General features: G+C 43.9%; 1 protein-coding gene across 1 annotated transcript in view; it reads left to right on the top strand.

The window, feature by feature from the left end:
• Positions 1-24469, top strand: part of LOC139409415 (trafficking protein particle complex subunit 8) — a 97142-nt gene that overhangs the window by 23023 nt on the left and 49650 nt on the right. The window contains exons 7-12 of the mRNA XM_071154546.1: positions 4192-4318; positions 13487-13752; positions 14056-14171; positions 22205-22355; positions 23935-24035; positions 24230-24335. Of these exons, the coding sequence (XP_071010647.1) occupies positions 4192-4318; positions 13487-13752; positions 14056-14171; positions 22205-22355; positions 23935-24035; positions 24230-24335 (867 nt within the window). The remainder of the gene's footprint in view (positions 1-4191; positions 4319-13486; positions 13753-14055; positions 14172-22204; positions 22356-23934; positions 24036-24229; positions 24336-24469) is intronic.

Raw genomic sequence — 24469 nt, 5'->3', positions numbered from 1 at the left:
CCAAAGATGATGCTGTCTCTATTGCACTTCACACTGCCCTTTCCCACCTGGACAAAAGGAACACTTATTTGAGAATGCTATTTATTGACTACAGCTCAGCGTTCAACACCATAGTGCCCTCAAAGCTCATCACTAAGCTAAGGATCCTGGGACTACACACCTCCCTCTGCAACTGGATCCTGGACTTCCTGACGGGCCGCCCCCAGTTGGTGAGAGTAGGTATCAACACATCTGCCACGCTGATCCTCAACACTGGAGCTCCCCAGGGGTGCGTGCTTAGTCCCCTCCTGTACTCCCTGTTCACCCATGACTGCATGGCCAGGCACGACTCCAACACCATTAAGTTTGCAAAAGACACAACAGTGGTCACCGTCAACGACGAGTCAGCCACTGGGAGGAATTCAGACCTGGCCAATCCCAACCCCTCTTTACACTGCTGCTACTCTGTTTATCATCTGTGCATAGTCACTTTAACTATACATTCATGTACATACTACCTCAATTTCGCCGACCAACCAGTGCTCCTGCACTTTGGCTAACCGGGCGATCTGCATTGTGTCCCACTCACCACCCGCCCTTTTACACTACTGCTACTCTCTGTTCATCATATATGCATAGTCACTTTAACCATATGTACATACTACCTCAATAAGTCTGACTAACCTGTCTGTTTGTAGCCTCGCTACTTTTATAGCCTCGCAACTGTATATAGCCTGTCTTTTTACTGTTTTATTTCTTTACCTGCCTACAGTGGTACAAGTATTTGATACACTGCAGGTTTTCCTACTTACAAAGCTGTGATTTTTGTGTGGCAGCTAATACATGAGTGGAGAAAAACTAAAGAAAAACTAACAGAGACCTGGAATTCTGTTTTATTTTTTTATTTTACCCCTTCTCCCCAATTTCGTGGTATCCAATTGTTTTAGTAGCTACTATCTTGTCTCATCGCTACAACTCCCGTACGAGCTCGGGAGAGACGTACGAGCTCGGGAGAGATTTCATGCGTCCTCCGATACACAACCCAACCAAGCCGCACTGCTACAAGTATTTGATACACTGCAGGTTTTCCTACTTACAAAGCTGTGATTTTTGTGTGGCAGCTAATACATGAGTGGAGAAAAACTAAAGAAAAACTAACAGAGACCTGGAATTCTGTTTTATTTTTTTATTTTACCCCTTCTCCCCAATTTCGTGGTATCCAATTGTTTTAGTAGCTACTATCTTGTCTCATCGCTACAACTCCCGTACGAGCTCGGGAGAGACGTACGAGCTCGGGAGAGATTTCATGCGTCCTCCGATACACAACCCAACCAAGCCGCACTGCTTCTTAACACAGTGCCATCCAACCCGGAAGCCAGCCACACCAATGTGTACACCTGGCAACCTTGGTTAGCGCGCACTGCGCCCGGCCCGCCACAGGAGTCACTGGTGCGCAATGAGACAAGGAATTCCCTTCCGGACGACGCTAGGCCAATTGTGCGTCGCCCCACGGACCTCCCGGTCGCGGCCGGTTACGACAGAGCCTGGGCGTGAACCCAGAGTCTCTGCTGGCCCTGCAGTACAGCGCCCTTAACCACTGCGCCACCCGGGAGGCCGCTACAGTACTGTTTTTAATTGGTTAATGTTGCATAGGCTTACATTTTTTTAAGTTATGGTAATAAAAAAATCAGACCGGTAGATCTCGGCATGCGTTTTGACTCAAAGTGATCTTGGCTCAGCAAAGATTGGTGACCACTGATCTAATTGTCAGTTGCTAATGTACAGTAGCAGATAACTGACCGTAGCATTGTCGGGTTCATTAGAACACTTGGAAAAGGAGTGTAGCTTATTATACAAGTTCAGTTAGTACCTTCCCATTTTACTCAGTTTCTGAGCACTTTCTTCTTGAGCCAACCAATAAATTGGTTGACTGATTTATCGGCTATCAGCCATTCACAGAAATATTTGTGTCAGTCTATATTACGCTGATATTATATACATATGGAATGAACAAATACGTTTGCGGTTATTTTTTGAATTTTTTCTTATGCCATTTTCAGTTGAAATATATAGCCAGTATATTTTATATGGAATAACTGCAATTTACTTCATGGTTTCAGTAAGAAAACAGTTTTGAAATGAACTCCTAGTGTATACTTGTCGTAACAGGCTCTCATTGTGAGTTTGCCATGAATAGCTCTTTACATGACCTTGTTGTAAAGCACTGTAGTGAATCTACTCAATACAAATGCTGATTCTAACATCTAGTGGTGATATCATGAACTGCATCGTATTGGGTTTCACTGCATTCTTATTGAACAGTTTAGTTTAAGGTTTACTTTGTAACAAAGTTCAATTCATTCAGCCCTCGTGTATTAGGATACTTGTGGTGCTTCAGTACAAACACTTACGCATTTTTATCCAGTGCCATAGATATACAAATCTTTAAGTTTTACCTAAGAAGGTAAACTGACCAAGTGTTTTATATTTATAGAGGATATACAGTGCATTCAGAAAAATATTCTTAAATAATGATAATTTTAATATTTAGTTACTAAATTATAATTGATCTGTTAATCATTTGGACCACAATTTGTAATAAGGCCTTTTTTTTTATTACACCAAAAATAAAGACATACAGTACCAGTCAAAAGTGTGGACTCCTACTCATTGCAGGGTTTTTCTTTATTTTTCTACGTTGTAGAATAATATTGAAGACATCAAAACTATGAAATAACACATATGGAATCATGTAGTAACCAAAAAAGTGTAAAAAAAAAAAAAGAAAAAAAGTGCCACCCTTTGCCTTGATGACAGCTTTGCACACTTGACATTCTCTACCAGCTTCACAAGGAATGCTTTTCCAACAGTCATGAAGGAGTTCCCACATCTGCTGAGCCCTTTTTGGCTGCTTTTCCTTCACTCTGCGGTCCAACTCATCCCAAACCATCGATATTGGGTTGATGTCCGGTGATTGTGGAAGCCAGGTCATCTGATGCAGCGCTCCATCACTCTCCTTTGTCAAATAGCCCTTACACAGCCTGGAGATGTGTGTTATGTCATTTTTCCTGTTGAAAAACAAATTATAGGATGGCGTAACGCTGGTGTGGTAGCAATGCTGGTTAAGTGTTCCTTGAATTATAAATAAATCACTGACAATATTACCAGCAATTCACCATCACACCACCACCTTGCTTCACGGAAGGAACCACTCATGAGAATCCATTCAGCTACTCTGCATCTCACAATGCACTGAGGTTGGAACTAAACATTTCTAATTTGAACTCATCATACCAAAGGACAGATTTCCACCGGTCTAATGTTCATTGCTTGTGTTTCTCGTCCCAAACAAGTTTCTTCTTCTTATTGGTGTCCTTTCGTAGTGGTGTCTTTGCAGCATTTTGACCATGAAGGCCTGATTCATGCATTCTCCTCTGAACAGTTGATGTTGAGATGTGTCTGTTACTTGAACTCTCTGAAGCATTTATTTGGGCTGCATTTTCTTTGGCTGGTGACTCTGAACTTATCCTCTCCAGAGTTTACTCTGTCTTTCTTTCCTGTGGCGGTCCTCATGAGAACCATTTTCACTATAGTGCTTGATTGTTTTTGCGACAGCGCTTTAAGAGACTTTCAAAGTTCTTGAAGGTCAATCAATCCAGAAAATTTGGCATATTTGAGCTATTTTTGACGTAATATGGACTTGGTCTTTTACCAAATAGTTTTATCTTCTGTTTACCATGGAAAGAAATTACACAAATGAACTTTTAACAAGGCACACCTGTTAATTGAATTGCATTCAGGTGACTACCTAATGAAGTTGGTTGAGAGAATGCCAAGAGTGTACAAAGCTGTCAAGGCAAAGGGTGGCTACTTTGAAGAATCTCAAATATAAAATATGTTTTGATTTAACTATTTTGGGGGGGAGGGCTACTACATGATTCCATTTGTTATTTCATAGTTTTGATGTCTTCACTATTATTCTACAATGTAGAAAATAGTCAAAATAAAGATTAACCCTAGAATGAGAAGCTGTCAACTTTTGACTGGTACTGTATTTTGGCAGAAATATTGTTAATCGTTGCCTATTGCCTCCCTAACATCGGTATCAGTATTGGATCTAAAAATCCCAAATCGGTCAGGCTCTACTATCTTCAGTTTCGTGCCTATTGATCATGACCCATATATTGTCATGTTTGCTCCTGGCTGTTCTAGGATCAGTCTGAGGAGCCAGCCCCAACCCCTGTAGTGGTGAACAACACGGCTGTAGAGAACAACATAGGAGGAGCACCCCATATGGATGGAGCACCAGAGATGGACGGACATGACTCAGCAGAGAATGGTGAGCTTAGCCACTTAGAAATACTCAAGAGCTGAAGATTTCATATCATTAGTCACTCCTGGGGCGGCAGTTAGCCTTGTGGCTAGAGCGTCGGACGAATAACCGAAAGCTTGCAAGATCGAATCTCCGACAAGGTAAAAATATGTTGTTCTGCCCCTTAACAAGGCAGTTAACCAACTGTTCCTAGGCCGTCTTTGTAAATAAGAATTTGTTCTTAACTGACTTGCCTAGTTAGGGTTACTTCGTTGGCGTAAACAAATCAAATCAAATTTATATAGCCCTTCGTACATCAGCTGATATCTCTGAAGTGAAGTGCTGTACAGAAACCCAGCCTAAAACCCCAAACAGCAAGCAATGCAGGTGTAGAAGCACGGTGGCTAGGAAAAACTCCCTAGAAAGGCCAAAACCTAGGAAGAAACCTAGAGAGGAACCAGGCTATGTGGGGTGGCCAGTCCTCTTCTGGCTGTGCCGGGTGGAGATTATAACAGAACATGGCCAAGACGTTCAAATGTTCATAAATGACCAGCATGGTCGAATAATAAGGCAGAACAGTTGAAACTGGAGCAGCAGCACGGTCAGGTGGACTGGGGACAGCAAGGAGTCATCATGTCAGGTATTCCTGGGGCATGGTCCTAGGGCTCAGGGCCCAACCCAGACAGGATGACCACATCAGTGAATCAACCCACTCAGGTGACGCACCCCCTCCAGGGACGGCATGAGAGAGCCCCAGTAAGCCAGTGACTCAGCCCCTGTAATAGGGTTAGAGGCAGAGAATCCCAGTGGAAAGAGGGGAACCGGCCAGGCAGAGACAGCAAGGGCGGTTCGTTGCTCCAGAGCCTTTCCGTTCACCTTCCCACTCCTGGGCCAGACTACACTCAATCATATGACCCACTGAAGAGATGAGTCTTCAGTAAAGACTTAAAGGTTGAGACCGAGTTTGCGTCTCTGACATGGGTAGGCAGACCGTTCCATAAAAATGGAGCTCTATAGGAGAAAGCCCTGCCTCCAGCTGTTTGCTTAGAAATTCTAGGGACAATTAGGAGGCCTGCGTCTTGTGACCGTAGCGTACGTGTAGGTATGTACGGCAGGACCAAATCAGAGAGATAGGTAGGTGCAAGCCCATGTAATGCTTTGTAGGTTAGCAGTAAAACCTTGAAATCAGCCCTTGCTTTGACAGGAAGCCAGTGTAGAGAGGCTAGAACTGGAGTAATATGATACATTTTTTTGGTTCTAGTCAGGATTCTAGCAGGCGTATTTAGCACTAACTGAAGTTTATTTAGTGCTTTATCCGGGTAGCCGGACAGTAGAGCATTGCAGTAGTCTAACCTAGAAGTGACAAAAGCATGGATTAATTTTTCTGCATCATTTTTGGACAAAGTTTCTGATTTTTGCAATGTTATGTAGATGGAAAAAAGCTGTCCTTGAAATGGTCTTGATATGTTCTTCAAAAGAGAGATCAGGGTCCAGAGTAACGCCGAGGTCCTTCAGTTTTATTTGAGACGACTGTACAACCATTAAGATTAATTGTCAAATTCAACAGAAGATCTCTTTGTTTCTTGGGACCTAGAACAAGCATCTCTGTTTTGTCCGAGTTTAAAAGTAGAAAGTTTGCAGCCATCCACTTCCTTATGTCTGAAACGCATGCTTCTAGCAAGGGCAATTTTGGGGCTTCACCATGTTTCATTGAAATGTACAGCTGTGTGTCATCCGCATAGCAGTGACAGTTAACATTATGTTTTCGAATAACCAAAATATATAGTGAAAACAATAATGGTCCTAAAACGGAACCTTGAGGAACACCGAAATTTACAGTTGATTTGTCAGAGGACAAACCATTCACAGAGACAAACTGGTATCTTTCCGACAGATAAGATCTAAACCAGGCCAGAACTTGTCCGTGTAGACCAATTTTGGTTTCCAATCTCTCCAAAAGAATGTGGTGATTGATGGTATCAAAAGCAGCACGAAGGTCTAGGAGCACGAGGACAGATGCAGAGCCTCGGTCCGATGCCATTAAAATGTCATTTACCACCTTCACAAGTGCCGTCTCAGTGCTATGATGGGGTCTAAAACCAGACTGACAGGCAGTGAGTTGTTGCGCAACAGCCTTTTCTAAAATTTTTGAGAGGAATGGAAGATTCGATATAGGCCGATAGTTTTTTATATTTTCTGGGTCAAGGTTTTGGCTTTTTCAAGAGAGGCTTTATTACTGCCACTTTTAGTGAGTTTGGTACACATCCGGTGGATAGAGAGCCGTTTATTATGTTCAACATAGGAGGGCCAAGCACAGGAAGCAGCTCTTTCAATAGTTTAGTTGGAATAGGGTCCAGTATGCAGCTTGAAGGTTTAGAGGCCATGATTATTTTCATCATTGTGTCAAGAGATATAGTACTAAAACACTTGAGCGTCTCTCTTGATCCTAGGTCCTGGCAGAGTTGTGCAGACTCAGGACAACTGAGCTTTGAAGGAATACGCAGATTTAAGGAGGAGTCCGTAATTTGCTTTCTAATAATCAGAATCTTTTCCTCAAAGAAGTTCATGAATTTATCACTGCTAAAGTGAAAGTCATCCTCTCTTGGGGAATGCTGCTTTTTAGTTAGCTTTGCGACAGTATCAAAAAGGAATTTCGGATTGTTCTTATTTTCCTCAATTAAGTTAGAAAAATAGGATGATCGAGCAGCAGTAAGGGCTCTTCGGTTCTGCACAGTACTGTCTTTCCAAGCTAGTCGGAAGACTACCAGTTTGGTGTGGCGCCATTTCCGTTCCAATTTTCTGGAAGCTTGCTTCAGAGCTCGGGTATTTTCTGTGTACCAGGGAGCTAGTTTCTTATGAGAAATGTTTTTAGTTTTTAGGGGTGCAACTGCATCTAGGGTATTGCGCAAGGTTAAATTGAGTTCCTCAGTTAGGTGGTTAACTTATTTTTGTCCTCTGGCGTCCTTGGGTAGACAGAGGGAATCTGGAAGGACATCAAGGAATCTTTGTGTTGTCTGTGAATTTATAGCACGACTTTTGATGATCTTTGGTTGGGGTCTTAGCAGATTATTTGTCGCAATTGCAAACGTAATAAAATGGTGGTCCGATAGTCCAGGATTATGAGGAAAAACATTAAGATCCACAACATTTATTCCATGGGACAAAACTAGGTCCAGCGTATGACTGTGACAGTGAGTGGGTCCAGAGACATGTTGGACAAAACCCACTGAGTCGATGATGGCTCCGAAAGCCTTTTGGAGTGGGTCTGTGGACTTTTCCATGTGAATATTAAAGTCACCAAAGATTAGAATATTATCTGCTATGACTACAAGGTCCGATAGTAACTCAGTCAGGAACGCTGTATATGGCCCAGGAGGTCTGTAAACGGTAGATATAAAAAGTGATTGAGTAGGTTGCATAGATTTCATGACTAGAAGCTCAAAAGACGAAAAGGTCATTTTTTTTTTTTTGGTAAATTGAAATTTGCTATCGTAAATGTTAGCAACACCTCCGCCTTTGCGGGATGCACGGGGGATATGGTCACTAGTGTAGCCAGGAGGTGAGGCCTCATTTAACACAGTAAATTCATCAGGCTTAAGCCATGTTTCAGTCAGGCCAATCACATCAAGATTATGATCAGTGATTAGTTCATTGACTATAATTGCCTTTGAAGTAAGGGATCTAACATTAAGCAGCCCTATTTTGAGATGTGAGGTATCATGATCTCTTTCAATAATGACAGGAATGGAGGTGGTCTTTATCCTAGTGAGATTGCTAAGGCGAACACCGCCATGTTTAGTTTTGCCCAACCTAGGTCGAGGCACAGACACGGTCTCAATGGTGATAGCTGAGCTGACTACACTGACTGTGCTAGTGGCAGACTCCACTATGCTGGCAGGCTGGCTAACAGCCTGCTGCCTGGCCTGCACCCTATTTCATTGTGGAGCTAGAGGAGTTAAAGCCCTGTCTATGTTGGTAGATAAAATGAGAGCACCCCTCCAGCTAGGATGGAGTCCGTCACTCCTCAGCAGGTCAGGCTTGGTCCTGTTTGTGGGTGAGTCCCAGAAAGAGGGCCAATTATCTACAAATTCTGTCTTCTGGGAGGGGCAGAAAATAGTTTTCAACCAGCGATTTAGTTGTGAGACTGCTGTAGAGCTCATCACTCCCCCTAACTGGGAGGGGGCCAGAGACAATTACTCGATGCCGACACATATTTCTAGCTGATTTACACGCAGAAGCTATGTTGCGCTTGGTGATCTCTGACTGTTTCATCCTAACATCATTGGTGCCGACGTGGATAACAATATCTCTATACTCGCCAGTTTTAGCTTTAGCCAGCACCATCTTCAGATTAGCCTTAACGTCGGTAGCCCTGCCCCCCGGTAAACAGTGTATGATCGCTGGATGATTCGTTTTAAGTCTAATACTGCGGGTAATGGTGTCGCCAATGACTAGAGTTTTCAATTTGTCAGAGCTAATGGTGGGAAGCTTCGGTGTCTCAGACCCCGTAACGGGAGGAGTAGAGACCAGAGAAGACTCGGCCTCTGACTCCGACCCGCTGCTTAATGGGGAAAACCGGTTGAAAGTTTCTGTCGGCTGAATGAGCGACACCGGTTGAGTGTTCCTACAGCGTTTCCTTCCAGAAACCGTGAGAAAGTTGTCCGGCTGCGGGGACTGTGCCAGGGGATTTATACTACTATCTGTACTTACTGGTGGCACAGACGCTGTTTCATCCTTTCCTACACTGAAATTACCCTTGCCTAACGATTGCGTCGCCGTAAGGCGAGTACAGCGACTGCAATTAGAAGGCATCATGTTAATGTTACTACTTAGCTTCGGCTGTTGGAGGTCCTGACGAATCGTGTCCAGATAAAGAGTCCGGAGTGAAAAAGTTGAGGAAAAAAAAACAAAAAATATAAACGGTAATTAAAAAGTAAAAACCGTAAATTTGTCAGGTAGCAAAACAAGTTGGCAACAAAACGCACAGCAACTCGAAAACAAGTCTGCAAGAAACAAAGGGAAGTGCGGGAAGGCAGGAAAAAGAAGCTATGAATACCAGGAAAAAACGTGGTGGGCTCTGTTCCAAGCAGAATATCTTGCGGATAGACAAACATTTCATGTCTGCCCATGCCCTTAAGTTTGGGACTATCGAATGGGAGAAAGCTAGCCACGATTCTAGCGCAAGACATCAGGGCAGCCCAGTGAACCATGTTTGGAACCGATGGAGCAAGTCTGCGTCGGGGAGACTTCAACAAACAGCGAGAGGGATGAATTTGCTGAGTCATCCAGCATTGAGGAATGCAATTTTGACTGAATATGAGCACTTTTATCTGGGTAAAAACCCTTAATTGAAACGAATTAATAACACTCACAGTAGTGTTTCCCGAGTAAGGGGATTCCTCTGAGGTATGTCAGAGGGCAAGGCTGATGAAGGACTGTGTTCCCTGGATACTTACAAATGTGTTTCTGGGTGGTGTAGCCAAGTTGAAGACTGGTATAGTCCCATCCACATTAAAAATGTCCCGTGCCGATGTTTAACGTTTCCTGAAATATCTTATTGAGTTTAAGCCGAGAAGTCTGCGGGTTAAAGAGAGTGAAATTAGATTGGTGTTACTCTACTTGGCAATGATGGATTGTGATTCCCGGCAGACCCAGGCAAAGTACAGAGCAGAATTTCGCAGGCGCTGCAGAGATGAGGTGCTCAGTGCTGTAGAGTTTTTTTTAATATATAACACACACACACACACACGCAGTGGGGAGAACAAGTATTTGATACACTGCCGATTTTGCAGGTTTTCCTACTTACAAAGCATGTAGAGGTCTGTAATTTTTATCATAGGTACACTTCAACCGTGAGAGACGGATTCTAAAACGAAAATCACATTGTATGATTAAGTAATTAATTTGCATTTTATTGCATGACATAAGTATTTGATACATCAGAAAAGCAGAACTTAATATTTGGTACAGAAACCTTTGTTTGCAATTACAGAGATCATACGTTTGCTGTAGTTCTTGACCAGGTTTCCACACACTGCAGCAGGGATTTTGTCCCACTCCTCCATACAGACCTTCTCCCGATCCTTCAGGTTTCGGGGCTGTCGCTGGGCAATACGGACTTTCAGCTCCCTCCAAAGATTTTCTATTGGGTTCAGGTCTGGAGACTGGCTAGGCTACTCCAGGACCTTGAGATGCTTCTTACGGAGCCACTCCTTAGTTGCCCTGGCTGTGTGTTTCGGGTCGTTGTCATGCTGGAAGATCCAGCCACGACCCATCTTCAATGCTCTTACTGAGGGAAGGAGGTTGTTGGCCAAGATCTCGCGATACATGGCCCCATCCATCCTCCCCTCAATACGGTGCAGTCGTCCTGTCCCCTTTGCAGAAAAGCATCCCCAAAGAATGATGTTTCTACCTCTATGCTTCACGGTTGGGATGGTGTTCTTGGGGTTGTACTCATCCTTCTTCCACATGACCTCCTCTGGATCATCTATGGTCATTGGCAAACTTCAGACGGGCCTGGACATGCGCTGGCTTGAGCAGGGTGACCTTGCATGCGCTGCAGGATTTTAATCCATGACGGCGTAGTGTGTTACTAATGGTTTTCTTTGAGACTGTGGTCCCAGCTCTCTTCAGGTCATTGACCAGGTCCTGCTGTGCAGTTCTGGGCTGATCCCTCACCTTCCTCATGATCATTGATGAGATCGAGGTGAGATCTTGCATTGAGCCCCAGACCGAGGGTGATTGACCGTCATCTTGAACTTCTTCCATTTTCTAATAATTGCGCCAACAGTTGTTGCCTTCTCACCAAGCTGCTTGCCTATTGTCCTGTAGCCCATCCCAGCCTTGTGCAGGTCTACACTTTTATTCCTGATGACCTTACACCAAAATTTCACATCCTAGATCTGAATGAATGAAATATTCTTATTAAATACTTTTTTCTTTACATAGTTGAATGTGCTGACAACAAAATCACACAAATTATCAATGGAAATCAAGTTTATCATCCCATGGAGGTCTGGATTTGGAGTGACACTCAAAATTAAAGTGGAAAACCACGCTACAGGCTGATCCAACTTTGATGTAATGTCCTTAAAAGAAGTCAAAATGAGGCTCAGTAGTGTGTGTGTGACCTCCACGTGCCTGTATGACCTCCCTACAACGCCTGGGCATGCTCCTGATGAGGTGGCGGATGGTCTCCTGAGGGATCTCCTCCCAGACCTGGACTAAAGCATCCGCCAACTCCTGGACAGTCTGTGGGGCAACGTGGAGTTGGTGGATGGAGCGAGACATGATGTGCTCATTTGGATTCAGGTCTGGGGAACGGGCGGGCCAGTCCATAGCATCAATGCCTTCCTCTTGCAGGAACTGCTGACACACTCCAGCCACATGAGGTCTAGCATTGTCTTGCATTAGGAGGAACCCAGGGCCAACCGCACCAGCATATGGTCTCACAAGGGGTCTGAGGATCTCATCTCGGTACCTAATGGCAGTCAGGCTACCTCTGGCGAGCACATGGAAAGAAATGCCACCCCCACACCATGACTGACCCACTGCCAAACCGGTCATGCTGGAGGATGTTGCAGGCAGCAGAACATTCTCCACGGCATCTCCAGACTCTGTCACGTCTGTCACGTGCTCAGTGTGAACCTGCTTTCATCTGTGAAGAGCCAGTGGCGAATTTGCCAATCTTGGTGTTCTCTGGCAAATGCCAAATGTCCTGCATGGTGCTGGGCTGTAAGCACAACCCCCACCTGTGGACGTTTGGCCCTCATACCACCCTCATGGAGTCTGTTTCTGACCGTTTGAGCAGACACATGCACATTTGTGGCCTGCTGGAGGTCATTTTGCAGGGCTCTGGCAGTGCTCCTCCTTGCACAAAGGCAGAGGTAGCGGTCCTGCTGCTGGGTTGTTTCCCTCCTACGGCCTCCTCCACGTCTCCTGATGTACTGGCCTGTCTCCTGGTAGCGCCTCCATGCTCTGGACACTACGCTGACAGACACAGTAAACCTTCTTGCCACAGCTCGCATTGATGTGCCATCCTGGATGAGCTGCACTACCTGAGCCACTTGTGTGGGTTGTAGACTCCGTCTCATGCTACCCCTAGAGTGAAAGCACCGCCAGCATTCAAAAGTGACCAAAACATCAGCCAGGAAGCATAGGAACTGAGAAGTGGTCTGTGCTCACTACCTGCAGAACCACTCCTTTATTGGGGGTGTCTTGCTAATTGCTTATAATTTCCACCTGTTGTCTATTCCATTTGCACAACAGCATGCAAAATTTATTGTCAATCAGTGTTGCTTCCTAAGTGGACAATTTGATCACACAGAAGTGTGATTGACTTGAAGTTACATTGTGTTGTTTAAGTGTTCCCTTTATTTTTTTGAGCAGTGTGTGTGTGTGTGTGTATGTGTAATATATATATATATATACATACATACATACATACATACATATATATATACAAATATATATATATATATATGTATATGTATATATATATATATATGTATATGTATATATATATATATATATATATGTATATGTATGTATATATATATATATGTATATGTATATGTATATATATATATATATATATATGTATATATATATGTATATATATATATATATATATGTATATATATATATATATATATGTATATATATATATATATATATGTATGTATGTATGTATGTATGTATGTGTATATATATGTATGTGTATATATATATATATATATATATATATATATATATATATATATATATATATTTGTATATATATATATATATATATTTGTATATGACAGATACACTTCTTCCCCACCTCCATGTGTGTATACACATTGTGTATATGTGAAACTTCTTCCCCACCTCCGTTGTGCATCCGTCTCAGCGCCAGACCCCCTTACTGAAAGATTGATGGAGGATCAAGAAAGACACTGCTGTAGTTGACTTTAATTATTTAACCCAGATGGAACTATATGCTCATTACTAATCCATCTGAAGCATGCCTGGGTTGACAATGTATTGTTTATTCAGATGTAGTTTCCATGAAGTCTGGACACACACCCTCATTTGAAGTGTGCCTAGGTTCTTGACAATACTTTCTTTATCCAGACAGAATCTCCCAACAGTCTGGACACACACCTTTACATTGTTGACATTGTGTGTTGTTGACAATGTTTTGTTTATCAGACGGAGTCTCTGTAAACAGTCTGGACAACACCCACCCTCTCCAGCTGGAGACTGCCATTGACATGCCCGGTAGCCTGGACTGCCTCAGGGCCGTCGCCGCGGAAACCAAGACTACGACGGTTTACACGGGAGTGGCGGCGGGCACCAGCCATGGGGCATGTCTTACGCTGAACGACCACAACCGCCTAAGACTATTCATCCAGGAATTTACCTTCAGGGGACTACTACCTCACATAGAGAAGAACATCAGACAGCTTAATGACCAGGTAGACACACACACACACACAAGATGACCATGAGACCTCTCAGCTACCACGGTTTACCACTGTGTTGTCTTGTATTGTCATATTTTTGGTAACTGTCGCCTGACTACTGCCATATCTAAGCGTATGTACTTCCTGTCAGTTGGTGTATTGATTAATCGGTCAGGGTGTATTGACACAAAAATAGCAGCGAAATCCTGGAAGGACTGATTAATGATAGATGGACACAATCTATTATATGGCCTTGGGCATTCTAATGATCTAATCTCATTCCCTCTCTCTCCCTCCTTCCCCCTCCGCCTGTAGCTGGTCTCCAGGAAAGGCTTGAGTCGCTCTCTGTTCTCAGTCACTAAGAAGTTGTTTGGAGGTGGGAAAGTTCCAGAGAAGAGTATCGCTGAGCTGAAGAACACTTCCGGCCTTCTGTAAGTTCATCACCCTCCTTCTCCTCTTCTGTCCCCTTCCTCCTCTCCCTCTGAGATACCTACTCCAGTCCTCATCGTCCACATACAACACCTGTTCTGCCGTTCACTTTTGGTTAAAGGTCCTCAACGCACACACATCCCTGGGTCTCTCCTCTTTTCAGTTCGCTGCAGCTTGCGACTGGAACGAACTGCAAAAAACACTCAAACTGGACCGTTTTATCTCCATCTCTTCATTCAAATACTCAATCATGGACACTCTTACTGACAGTTGTGGCTGCTTCGCGTGATGTATTGTTGTCTCTATCTTCCTGCCTTTGTGCTGTTGTCCGTGTCCAATAATGTTTGTACCATCTTTTGTGCTGCTACCATGTTGTCATGTGTTGCTGCCTTGCTATGTTGTCTTAGGTCTCTCTTGTTGTCGTGTCTCTTGTCGTGATGTGTGTTGACATATTTATTTTTATTTTTTTATTATCCCATCTCCCAGCCTTTTGGTAGGCCGTCATTGTAAATAAGAATTTGTTCTTAACTGACTTGCCTAGTTAAATAAAGGTAAAAAGAAGTGTAATCTGCATCATAGATGGACAGGGCTACTGGTGGCAAGCGGGTCTTGTTTTTTGGGGGAACTCAATCGGTGTCTCAATTTACTGTTGAGAGGAAGAATACACAGTGTGCAACTTGGAAATTTGGTTGTGCATCAGCAGTTTCTCTTATGTCAGGGGGGCCCAAAAGGCTAGTGCCGGCCAGCGCTGTATGGATGGGGGTTTGCAGACCCGCGAGTCATAGTGGCCCTTCGTGATGAGTTCAGATTTTTTAGTTTCCCTCACAATTTTTTTTTGCCCGTCTGATCTACTTCACCAGTAAGCTGTGGTCTTGGTACTTACTATCACATTTCTCACTGACCAGTGCTTTGAAAGATGGCAAGGTTCTCTCATTAACAGATTACACCTCGGATTCCACAATCAATCAAATGTATTTATAAAGCCCTTTTTACATCAGCCAATGTCACAAAGTGCTATACATAAAACCCACCCTAAAACACCAAACAGCAAGCAATGCAGATGTAGAAGTACGGTGGCTAGGAAAAACTCACTAGAAAGGCAGAAACCTTGAGGAACCAGGCTCTGAGGGGTAGCCAGTCCTCTTCTGGCTGTACCGGTTGGAGATTATAACAGAACATGGCCAAGATGTTCAAACGTACAAAGATGACCAGCAGGATCAAATAATTATAATCACAGTGGTTGAAGAGGGTGCATCTCATGAGTAAATGTCAGTAGGCTTTTCATAGCCGAGCATTCAGAGTTAGAGACAGCAGGTGTGGTAGAGAGAGTCGAAAATAGCATGTCCGGGACAAGGTAGCACTTCCGGTGCACACTGTATGTCTGGTACATACAGTCAACTTACCTGGTGGTTGTGTTCATACCGAACACATTCTCATTTACAGCAATGGCGTGGGGAATAGTTACAGGGGAGAGGGGATGAATGAGCCAATTGTAAGCTGGGGATGATTAGGTGGCCGTGATGGTATTATCAATCAATCAATCAATCAAATTTATTTTATATAGCCCTTCGTACATCGGCTGATATCTCAAAGTGCTGTACATAAACCCAGCCTAAAACCCCAAACAGCAAGCAATGCAGGTGTAGAAGCACGGCGGCTAGGAAAAACTCCCTAGAAAGGCCAAAACCTAGGAAGAAACCTAGAGAGGAACCAGGCTATGTGGGGTGGCCAGTCCTCTTCTGGCTGTGCCGGGTGGAGATTATAACAAAACATGGTCAAGATGTTCAAATGTTCATAAATGACCAGCATGGTCGAATAATAATAAGGCAGAATAGTTGAAACTGGAGCAGCAGCACAGTCAGGTGGACTGGGGACAGCAAGGAGTCATCATGTCAGGTAGTCCTGGGGCATGGTCCTAGGGCTCAGGTCCTCCGAGAGAGAGAAAGAGAGAAGGAGAGAATTAGAGAACGCACACTTAGATTCACACAGGACACCGAATAGGACAGGAGAAGTACTCCAGATATAACAAACTGACCCTAGCCCCCCGACACATAAACTACTGCAGCATAAATACTGGAGGCTGAGACAGGAGGGGTCAGGAGACACTGTGGCCCCATCCGAGGACACCCCCGGACAGGGCCAAACAGGAAGGATATAACCCCACCCACTTTGCCAAAGCACAGCCCCCACAACACTAGAGGGATATCTTCAACCACCAACTTACCATCCTGAGACAAGGCTGAGTATAGCCCACAAAGACCTCCGCCACGGCACAACAGACAGACAGGATGACCACATCAGTGAATCAACCCACTCAGGTGACGCACCCCCTCCAGGGACGGCATGAGAGAGCCCCAGTAAAGCCAGTGACTCAGCCCCTGTAATAGGGTTAGAGGCAGAGAATCCCAGTGGAAAGAGGGGAACCGGCCAGGCAGAGACAGCAAGGGCGGTTCGTTGCTCCAGAGCCTTTCCGTTCACCCTCCCACTCCTGGGCCAGACTACACTCAATCATATGACCCACTGAAGAGATGAGTCTTCAGTAGAGACTTAAAGGTTGAGACCGAGTTTGCGTCTCTGACATGGGTAGGCAGACCGTTCCATAAAAATGGAGCTCTATAGGAGAAAGCCCTGCCTCCAGCTGTTTGCTTAAAAATTCTAGGGACAATTAGGAGGCCTGCGTCTTGTGACCGTAGCGTACGTGTAGGTATGTACGGCAGGACCAAATCAGAGAGATGGGTAGGAGCAAGCCCATGTAATGCTTTGTAGGTTAGCAGTAAAACCTTGAAATCAGCCCTTGCTTTGACAGGAAGCCAGTGTAGAGAGGCTAGCACTGGAGTAATATGATCAAATTTTTTGGTTCTAGTCAGGATTCTAGCAGCCGTATTTAGCACTAACTGAAGTTTATTTAGTGCTTTATCCGGGTAGCCGGAATGTAGAGCATTGCAGTAGTCTAACCTGGAAGTGACAAAAGCATGGATTAATTTTTCTGCATCATTTTTGGACAGAAAGTTTCTGATTTTTGCAATGTTACGTAGATGGAAAAAAGCTGTCCTTGAAATGGTCTTGATATGTTCTTCAAAAGAGAGATCAGGGTCCAGAGTAACGCCGAGGTCCTTCACAGTTTTATTTGAGACGACTGTACAACCATTAAGATTAATTGTCGGATTCAACAGAAGATCTCTTTGTTTCTTGGGACCTAGAAAGAGCATCTCTGTTTTGTCCGAGTTTAAAAGTAGAAAGTTTGCAGCCATCCACTTCCTTATGTCTGAAACACATTCTTCTAGCAAGGGCAATTTTGGGGCTTCACCATGTTTAATTGAAATGTACAGCTGTGTGTCATCCGCATAGCAGTGAAAGTTAACATTATATTTTCGAATGACATCCCCAAGAGGTAAAATATATAGTGAAAACAATAGTGGTCCTAAAACGGAACCTTGAGGAACACCGAAATGTACAGTTGATTTGTCAGAGGACAAACCATTCACAGAGACAAACTGATATCTTTCCGACAGATAAGATCTAAACCAGGCCAGAACTTGTCCGTGTAGACCAATTTGGGTTTCCAATCTCTCCAAAAGAATGTGGTGATCGATGGTATCAAAAGCAGCACTAAGGTCTAGGAGCACGAGGACAGATGCAGAGCCTCGGTCCGATGCCATTAAAATGTCATTTACCACCTTCACAAGTGCCGTCTCAGTGCTATGATGGGGTCTAAAACCAGACTGAAGCATTTCGTATACATTGTTTGTCTTCAGGAAGGCAGTGAGTTGTTGCGCAACAGCCTTTTCTAACATTTTTGAGAGGAATGGAAGATTCGATATAGGCCGATAGTTTTTTATATTTTCTGGGTCAAGGTTTGGCTTTTTCAAGAGAGGCTTTATTACTGCCACTTTTAGTGAGTTTGGTACACATCCGGTGGATAGAGAGACGTTTATTATGTTCAACATAGGAGGGCCAAGCACAGGAAGCAGCTCTTTCAGTAGTTTAGTTGGAATAGGGTCCAGTATGCAGCTTGAAGGTTTAGAGGCCATGATTATTTTCATCATTGTGTCAAGAGATATAGTACTAAAACACTTGAGCGTCTCTCTTGATCCTAGGTCCTGGCAGAGTTGTGCAGACTCAGGACAACTGAGCTTTGAAGGAATACGCAGATTTAAGGAGGAGTCCGTAATTTGCTTTCTAATAATCATAATCTTTTCCTCAAAGAAGTTCATGAATTTATCACTGCTAAAGTGAAAGTCATCCTCTCTTGGGGAATGCTGCTTTTTAGTTAGCTTTGCGACAGTATCAAAAAGGAATTTTGGATTGTTCTTATTTTCCTCAATTAAGTTAGAAAAATAGGATGATCGAGCAGCAGTAAGGGCTCTTCGGTACTGCACAGTACTGTCTTTCCAAGCTAGTCGGAAGACTTCCAGTTTGGTGTGGCGCCATTTCCGTTCCAATTTTCTGGAAGCTTGCTTCAGAGCTCGGGTATTTTCTGTGTACCAGGGAGCTAGTTTCTTATGAGAAATGTTTTTCGTTTTTAGGGGTGCAACTGCATCTAGGGTATTGCGCAAGGTTAAGTTGAGTTCCTCAGTTAGGTGGTTAACTGATTTTTGTCCTCTGGCGTCCTTGGGTAGACAGAGGGAATCTGGAAGGACATCAAGGAATCTTTGTGTTGTCTGTGAATTTATAGCACGACTTTTGATGATCCTTGGTTGGGGTCTGAGCAGATTATTTGTTGCAATTGCAAACGTAATAAAATGGTGGTCCGATAGTCCAGGATTATGAGGAAAAACATTAAGATCCACAACATTTATTCCATGGGACAAAACTAGGTCCAGCGTATGACTGTGACAGTGAGTGGGTCCAGAGACATGTTGGACAAAACCCACTGAGTCGATGATGGCTCCGAAAGCCTTTTGGAGTGGGTCTGTGGACTTTTCCATGTGAATATTAAAGTCACCAAAGATTAGAATATTATCCGCTATGACTACAAGGTCCGATAGGAATTCAGGGAACTCAGTGAGGAACGCTGTATATGGCCCAGGAGGCCTGTAAACAGTAGCTATAAAAAGTGATTGAGTAGGCTGCATAGATTTCATGACTAGAAGCTCAAAAGACGAAAACGTCATTTTTTTTTTGTAAATTGAAATTTGCTATCGTAAATGTTAGCAACACCTCCGCCTTTGCGGGATGCACGGGGGATATGGTCACTAGTGTAGCCAGGAGGTGAGGCCTCATTTAACACAGTAAATTCATCAGGCTTAAGCCATGTTTCAGTCAGGCCAATCACATCAAGATTATGATCAGTGATTAGTTAATTGACTATAATTGCCTTTGAAGTAAGGGATCTAACATTAAGTAGCCCTATTTTGAGATGTGAGGTATCATGATCTCTTTCAATAATGACAGGAATGGAGGTGGTCTTTATCCTAGTGAGATTGCTAAGGCGAACACCGCCATGTTTAGTTTTGCCCAACCCAGGTCGAGGCACAGACACGGTCTCAATGGTGATAGCTGAGCTGACTACACTGACTGTGCTAGTGGCAGACTCCACTATGCTGGCAGGCTGGCTAACAGCCTGCTGCCTGGCCTGCACCCTATTTCATTGTGGAGCTAGAGGAGTTAGAGCCCTGTCTATGTTGGTAGATAAAATGAGAGCACCCCTCCAGCTAGGATGGAGTCCGTCACTCCTCAGCAGGTCAGGCTTGGTCCTGTTTGTGGGTGAGTCCCAGAAAGAGGGCCAATTATCTACAAATTCTATCTTTTGGGAGGGGCAGAAAACAGTTTTCAACCAGCGATTGAGTTGTGAGACTCTGCTGTAGAGCTCATCACTCCCCCTAACTGGGAGGGGGCCAGAGACAATTACACGATGCCGACACATCTTTCTAGCTGATTTACACGCAGAAGCTATGTTGCGCTTGGTGATCTCTGACTGTTTCATCCTAACATCGTTGGTGCCGACGTGGATAACAATATCTCTATACTCTCTACACTCGCCAGTTTTAGCTTTAGCCAGCACCATCTTCAGATTAGCCTTAACGTCGGTAGCCCTGCCCCCCGGTAAACAGTGTATGATCGCTGGATGATTCTCAAGTCTAATACTGCGGGTAATGGAGTCGCCAATGACTAGAGTTTTCAATTTGTCAGAGCTAATGGTGGGAAGCTTCGGCGTCTCAGACCCCGTAACGGGAGGAGTAGAGACCAGAGAAGACTCGGCCTCTGACTCCGACCCGCTGCTTAATGGGGAAAACCGGTTGAAAGTTTCTGTCGGCTGAATGAGCGACACCGGTTGAGCGTTCCTACAGCATTTCCTTCCAGAAACCGTGAGAAAGTTGTCCGGCTGCGGGGACTGTGTGCTGCCTTGATAACAACTTTGCACGCTCTTGGCATTCTCTCAACCAGCTTCATGAGGTAGTCACCTGGAATGCATCTCAATTAACAGATGTGCCTTGTTAATTTGTGGAATTTATTTTCTTCTTAATCTGTTTGAGCCAATTAGTTGTGTTGTGACAAGGTAGGGGTGGTATACAGAAGATGGCTCTATTTGGTAAAAGACCAAGTCCATATTATTGCAAGAACAGCTGAAATAAGCAAAGAGAAATGACAGTCCATGACTTTAATACATGAAGGTAATTTCAAGAAGTTTCTTCAAGTGCTAAAATGAAACTGGCTCTCATGAGGACCACCACAGGAAAGGAAGACCCAGAGTTAACTCTGCTGCAGAGGATAAGTTCATTAGAGTTACCAGTCTCAGCAATTACCAATTATCTGCACGTCATATTGCACCTCATAGAGTTCAAGTAACAGACATATCTCAACATCAACTGTTCAGAGGGAACAGTGTGAATCAGGCCTTCATGGTCGAATTGCTGCAAAGAAACCACTACTAAAGGACACCAATAAGAAAGGCAAGGGAAGAGGCTTGTTTGGGCCAAGAAACACGAGCAAGGGTCATTAGACCGGAGGAAATCTGTCCAAATCTGTCCAAATTTGAGATTTTTGGTTCCAACCGCCGTGTCTTTGTGAGACAGTGTAGGTTAATGGATGATCTCTGCGTGTGTGGTTCCCACTGTGAAGCATGGAGGAGGATGTGTGATGGTGTGGGGGTGCTTTGCAGGTGAAACTGTCTGTGATTTATTTAGAATTCCTTGTGTCTTCCTTGTGCCTTGACACAATCCTGTCTCTGAGCTCTTCGGACAATTCCTTCGACCTCATGGCTTGGTTTTTGTTCTGATATGCACTGTCAACTGTGGGACCTTTATATTGACTGGTGCGTGCCTTTCCAAATCATTTCCAATCAATTTAATTTGAAACGCAGCACACTACTGCTCATGCTCCCAGGTGATATTTATTTACTTGAAGTTTCCTCTCAATGTCCCTTCCCCTGCGTGACATCTTGACCATTTCTATTCCAATGTGTCTCAGAGAACTAATAGGATGTCCAGCTTGTACAATGACAAGCAACCAGATTTAGCTGACAACTCCAGCACCTGCAGAAAGTACCTGAATGTGCATATGTTCTTTAGCTTTTGTAGAATCAATTGAATTTACCACAGATGGACTCCATTTAAGTTGTAGAAACATCTCAAGGATGATCAATGGAAACAGGATGCACCTGAGCTCAATTTTGAGTCTCATAGCAATGGGTCTGAATAATTATGTAAATAATTTTGTTTTTTTATTTCTAATACATTTGCACAAATTATCAAACCTTTTTTCCCTTGTCATTATAGGGTTTTGTGTGTAGATTGAGGATTTTTTTTATTTCATCAATTTTAGAATTAGGCTGTAATGTAACAACGTGAAAAAAGTTAGGGGGTCTGAATGCTTACCGAACGCACTGCACAGTTTGGATGTGTCCCAAATAGCACCCTATTCACTATAGTGCACTACTTTTGACCAGAGCTTTGTTGGCCCTGGTCAAATGTATTGCTGTCAATAGGAGAATAGGGTGCCATTTGAGTGACTTTGGATGGTGTTTTCTAACGCCTCCACCTATACCTCAGCTGAGTGTATGACCTCTGACCTCTGCCCTGTGTGATGTCATCAGCTATCATCCAGAAGCCCCTGAGCTGCAAATCAGGAAGATGGCTGACCTGTGTTTCCTGGTTCAGCACTATGAGCTGGCCTACAGCTGCTACCACACGGCCAAGAAGGACTTCTTATCTGACCAGGCCATGCTCTATGCCGCTGGGGCGCTGGTGAGAACACACACACAGAAAGGGAGAGAGAGATGTGGCGCACACACACACGCTGTTGTGGAAATTCTAATCAATAAGGAGGAGAGACAAGGTCAATCACTGATCAGGATATTACTTTATTCACAACTTATTTATAATGCGGCATAGAGTAATTGCTCTGCAATAATGAGGCTGGTTGACTCAACAGCGAGCAGCTCTGACATACAAAGAATGTAAAATATATTTTATAGCAAAGATGCACCTTCTTAGTCTACATGACAAACAACAGATGTATGGAATGGGTCACAAGGTGATACTTGATATATGAGAAAGAGGTATCCCCTAGCCAGATGGCATTTGTTATGAAGACCTTTCTTATTCTACAGAGTTAGGCCCCGAAGATCTCGTCCCTGGTACAGAAACACCAATTCATTCTATGGCATAAATCAATTGTAAAGTCCTGAGGGGAGTGAGCCTCTGGGTCATACACTATCCCAAGATAGGTGCAACATCAGAGATGACGTACAGTGGTTCCAGACACTACCACACACGTCTTTTCTCAGACCTGATCTCCCCCAAGTCCAAAGGAGAGAGTGACTGGTGCACAGACATTCTGGAGACAAGTAATTGGTTCCCCATTTAATCACATGGTTTAAAATAGGTAAAGACACATTCACATATGAAGACAATGTTCCAGCCTGTCCTCTTCTCTTTCTGATATTCTGCATAGCAAAAGGGACATGTGATAGACAAGCCTGACTTCTCCCCTCTCTGGGCCCCAGATGACTGAGGCCCATATGAGGGTGGAAGTGCAACTGCTAACACCAGAGTCCAAAGGGATACATTCTAATAGCAAGAGTTCAACAGTTCAATCAAATAAGCATATGCAGATAAGACATCTTAATAATCTATATTACTGAGCTAATTCTGATTCTTCTGCCACAATACTCAGAGAACCTACACAGAAACACAAGTGAATACTGTACATGCTCACACACACACATCACATGCACACACACAGTACATTGTCATGAAGGTAATGAACAGTCTTGTAGAAAGGACACAGCAGGAGCAAAGGTTCAGGTGCCAGAAAGTTAGTGCTTAGTAGCAGTAGCACATGCAGTACAATACTGAGGCTGAGCACACACCAATCTTTCCTGCACCTCTGAATGACGCCAACAAAGCAACAGAGTCCTGAGAAGTGCGGTATCTACCACAGAAGACTAGAAAAAGAGGCAATGTGAAGTTTGTCCTAGCATTCCGCTGTGTTAGCCATGAGGTGTGGCCGCATCGTTATCTGGGCCACGGGAATATTAACAGCAGACCTGTTTGTGTTTGAAACACGTACAGGTGCGTGTGTTTGAGATTCTAATAGCCAGAATATTTTTGACAGTCTGATGTGGTCTGGAGCTGTGACGTGTCCATTCCTATCCTCCACACACCCACCATATTACCACGTATGACACTCAACACTAATTGTTATTTGAATATATGAGAAATGGATATATTTTAAATGGTTGTCATTCTCCTCTCATATTGCTGCACCCTCTTTCTCGTTATCTCTCTGTTTCTCTCTCGCTCTCTGTCGGTCTGTCTGTAGGAGATGGCAGCAGTGTCTGCGTTTCTCCAGGGTGGGGCTCAAAGGCCGTATCCAGCACACTATATGGACACGGCAATTCAGACCTACAGAGATGTGTGCAAGTACGGCATTGACACACACAGCTGCATGTGTTGTCACAAAAACACACATTGATTAACAATATCCAGGAAGCTAAAATACCCAGCCTCATAGCTCAACAGCCACATACAAGTCACAAAACACACAACTACAATGCACTGGCTCTCCAACTCCTGTGGTAGTGTGTATGAATGTTTTATAAATGTCCCACCCACAGGAACAAGGTCCTAGCTGAGCGTTGTGCTCTGTTCAGTGCTGAGGTACTGAAGAGTCAGGCCAAGTATTCTGATGCTGCTACCCTCCTCATTAAGATGACCAGTGAGGTGAGAAGAACACACTACTTCTCATTTGGACCACAGGTTCTATGTTTTTATTCTGTAGATTGACCTCTGGCTCTGTGCATTTCTGTGGAAGTCAGATTATTGAATGTTACGTGTATCATATACAGTTGAAGTCG

Source organism: Oncorhynchus clarkii, chromosome 5 (assembly GCF_045791955.1).
Source record: "Oncorhynchus clarkii lewisi isolate Uvic-CL-2024 chromosome 5, UVic_Ocla_1.0, whole genome shotgun sequence".
In the NCBI taxonomy this organism is placed as follows: Eukaryota; Metazoa; Chordata; class Actinopteri; order Salmoniformes; family Salmonidae; genus Oncorhynchus; species Oncorhynchus clarkii.
The sequence above is the reverse complement of the archived record's forward strand: the minus strand, read 5'-3'. Positions and strand labels throughout refer to the sequence as shown.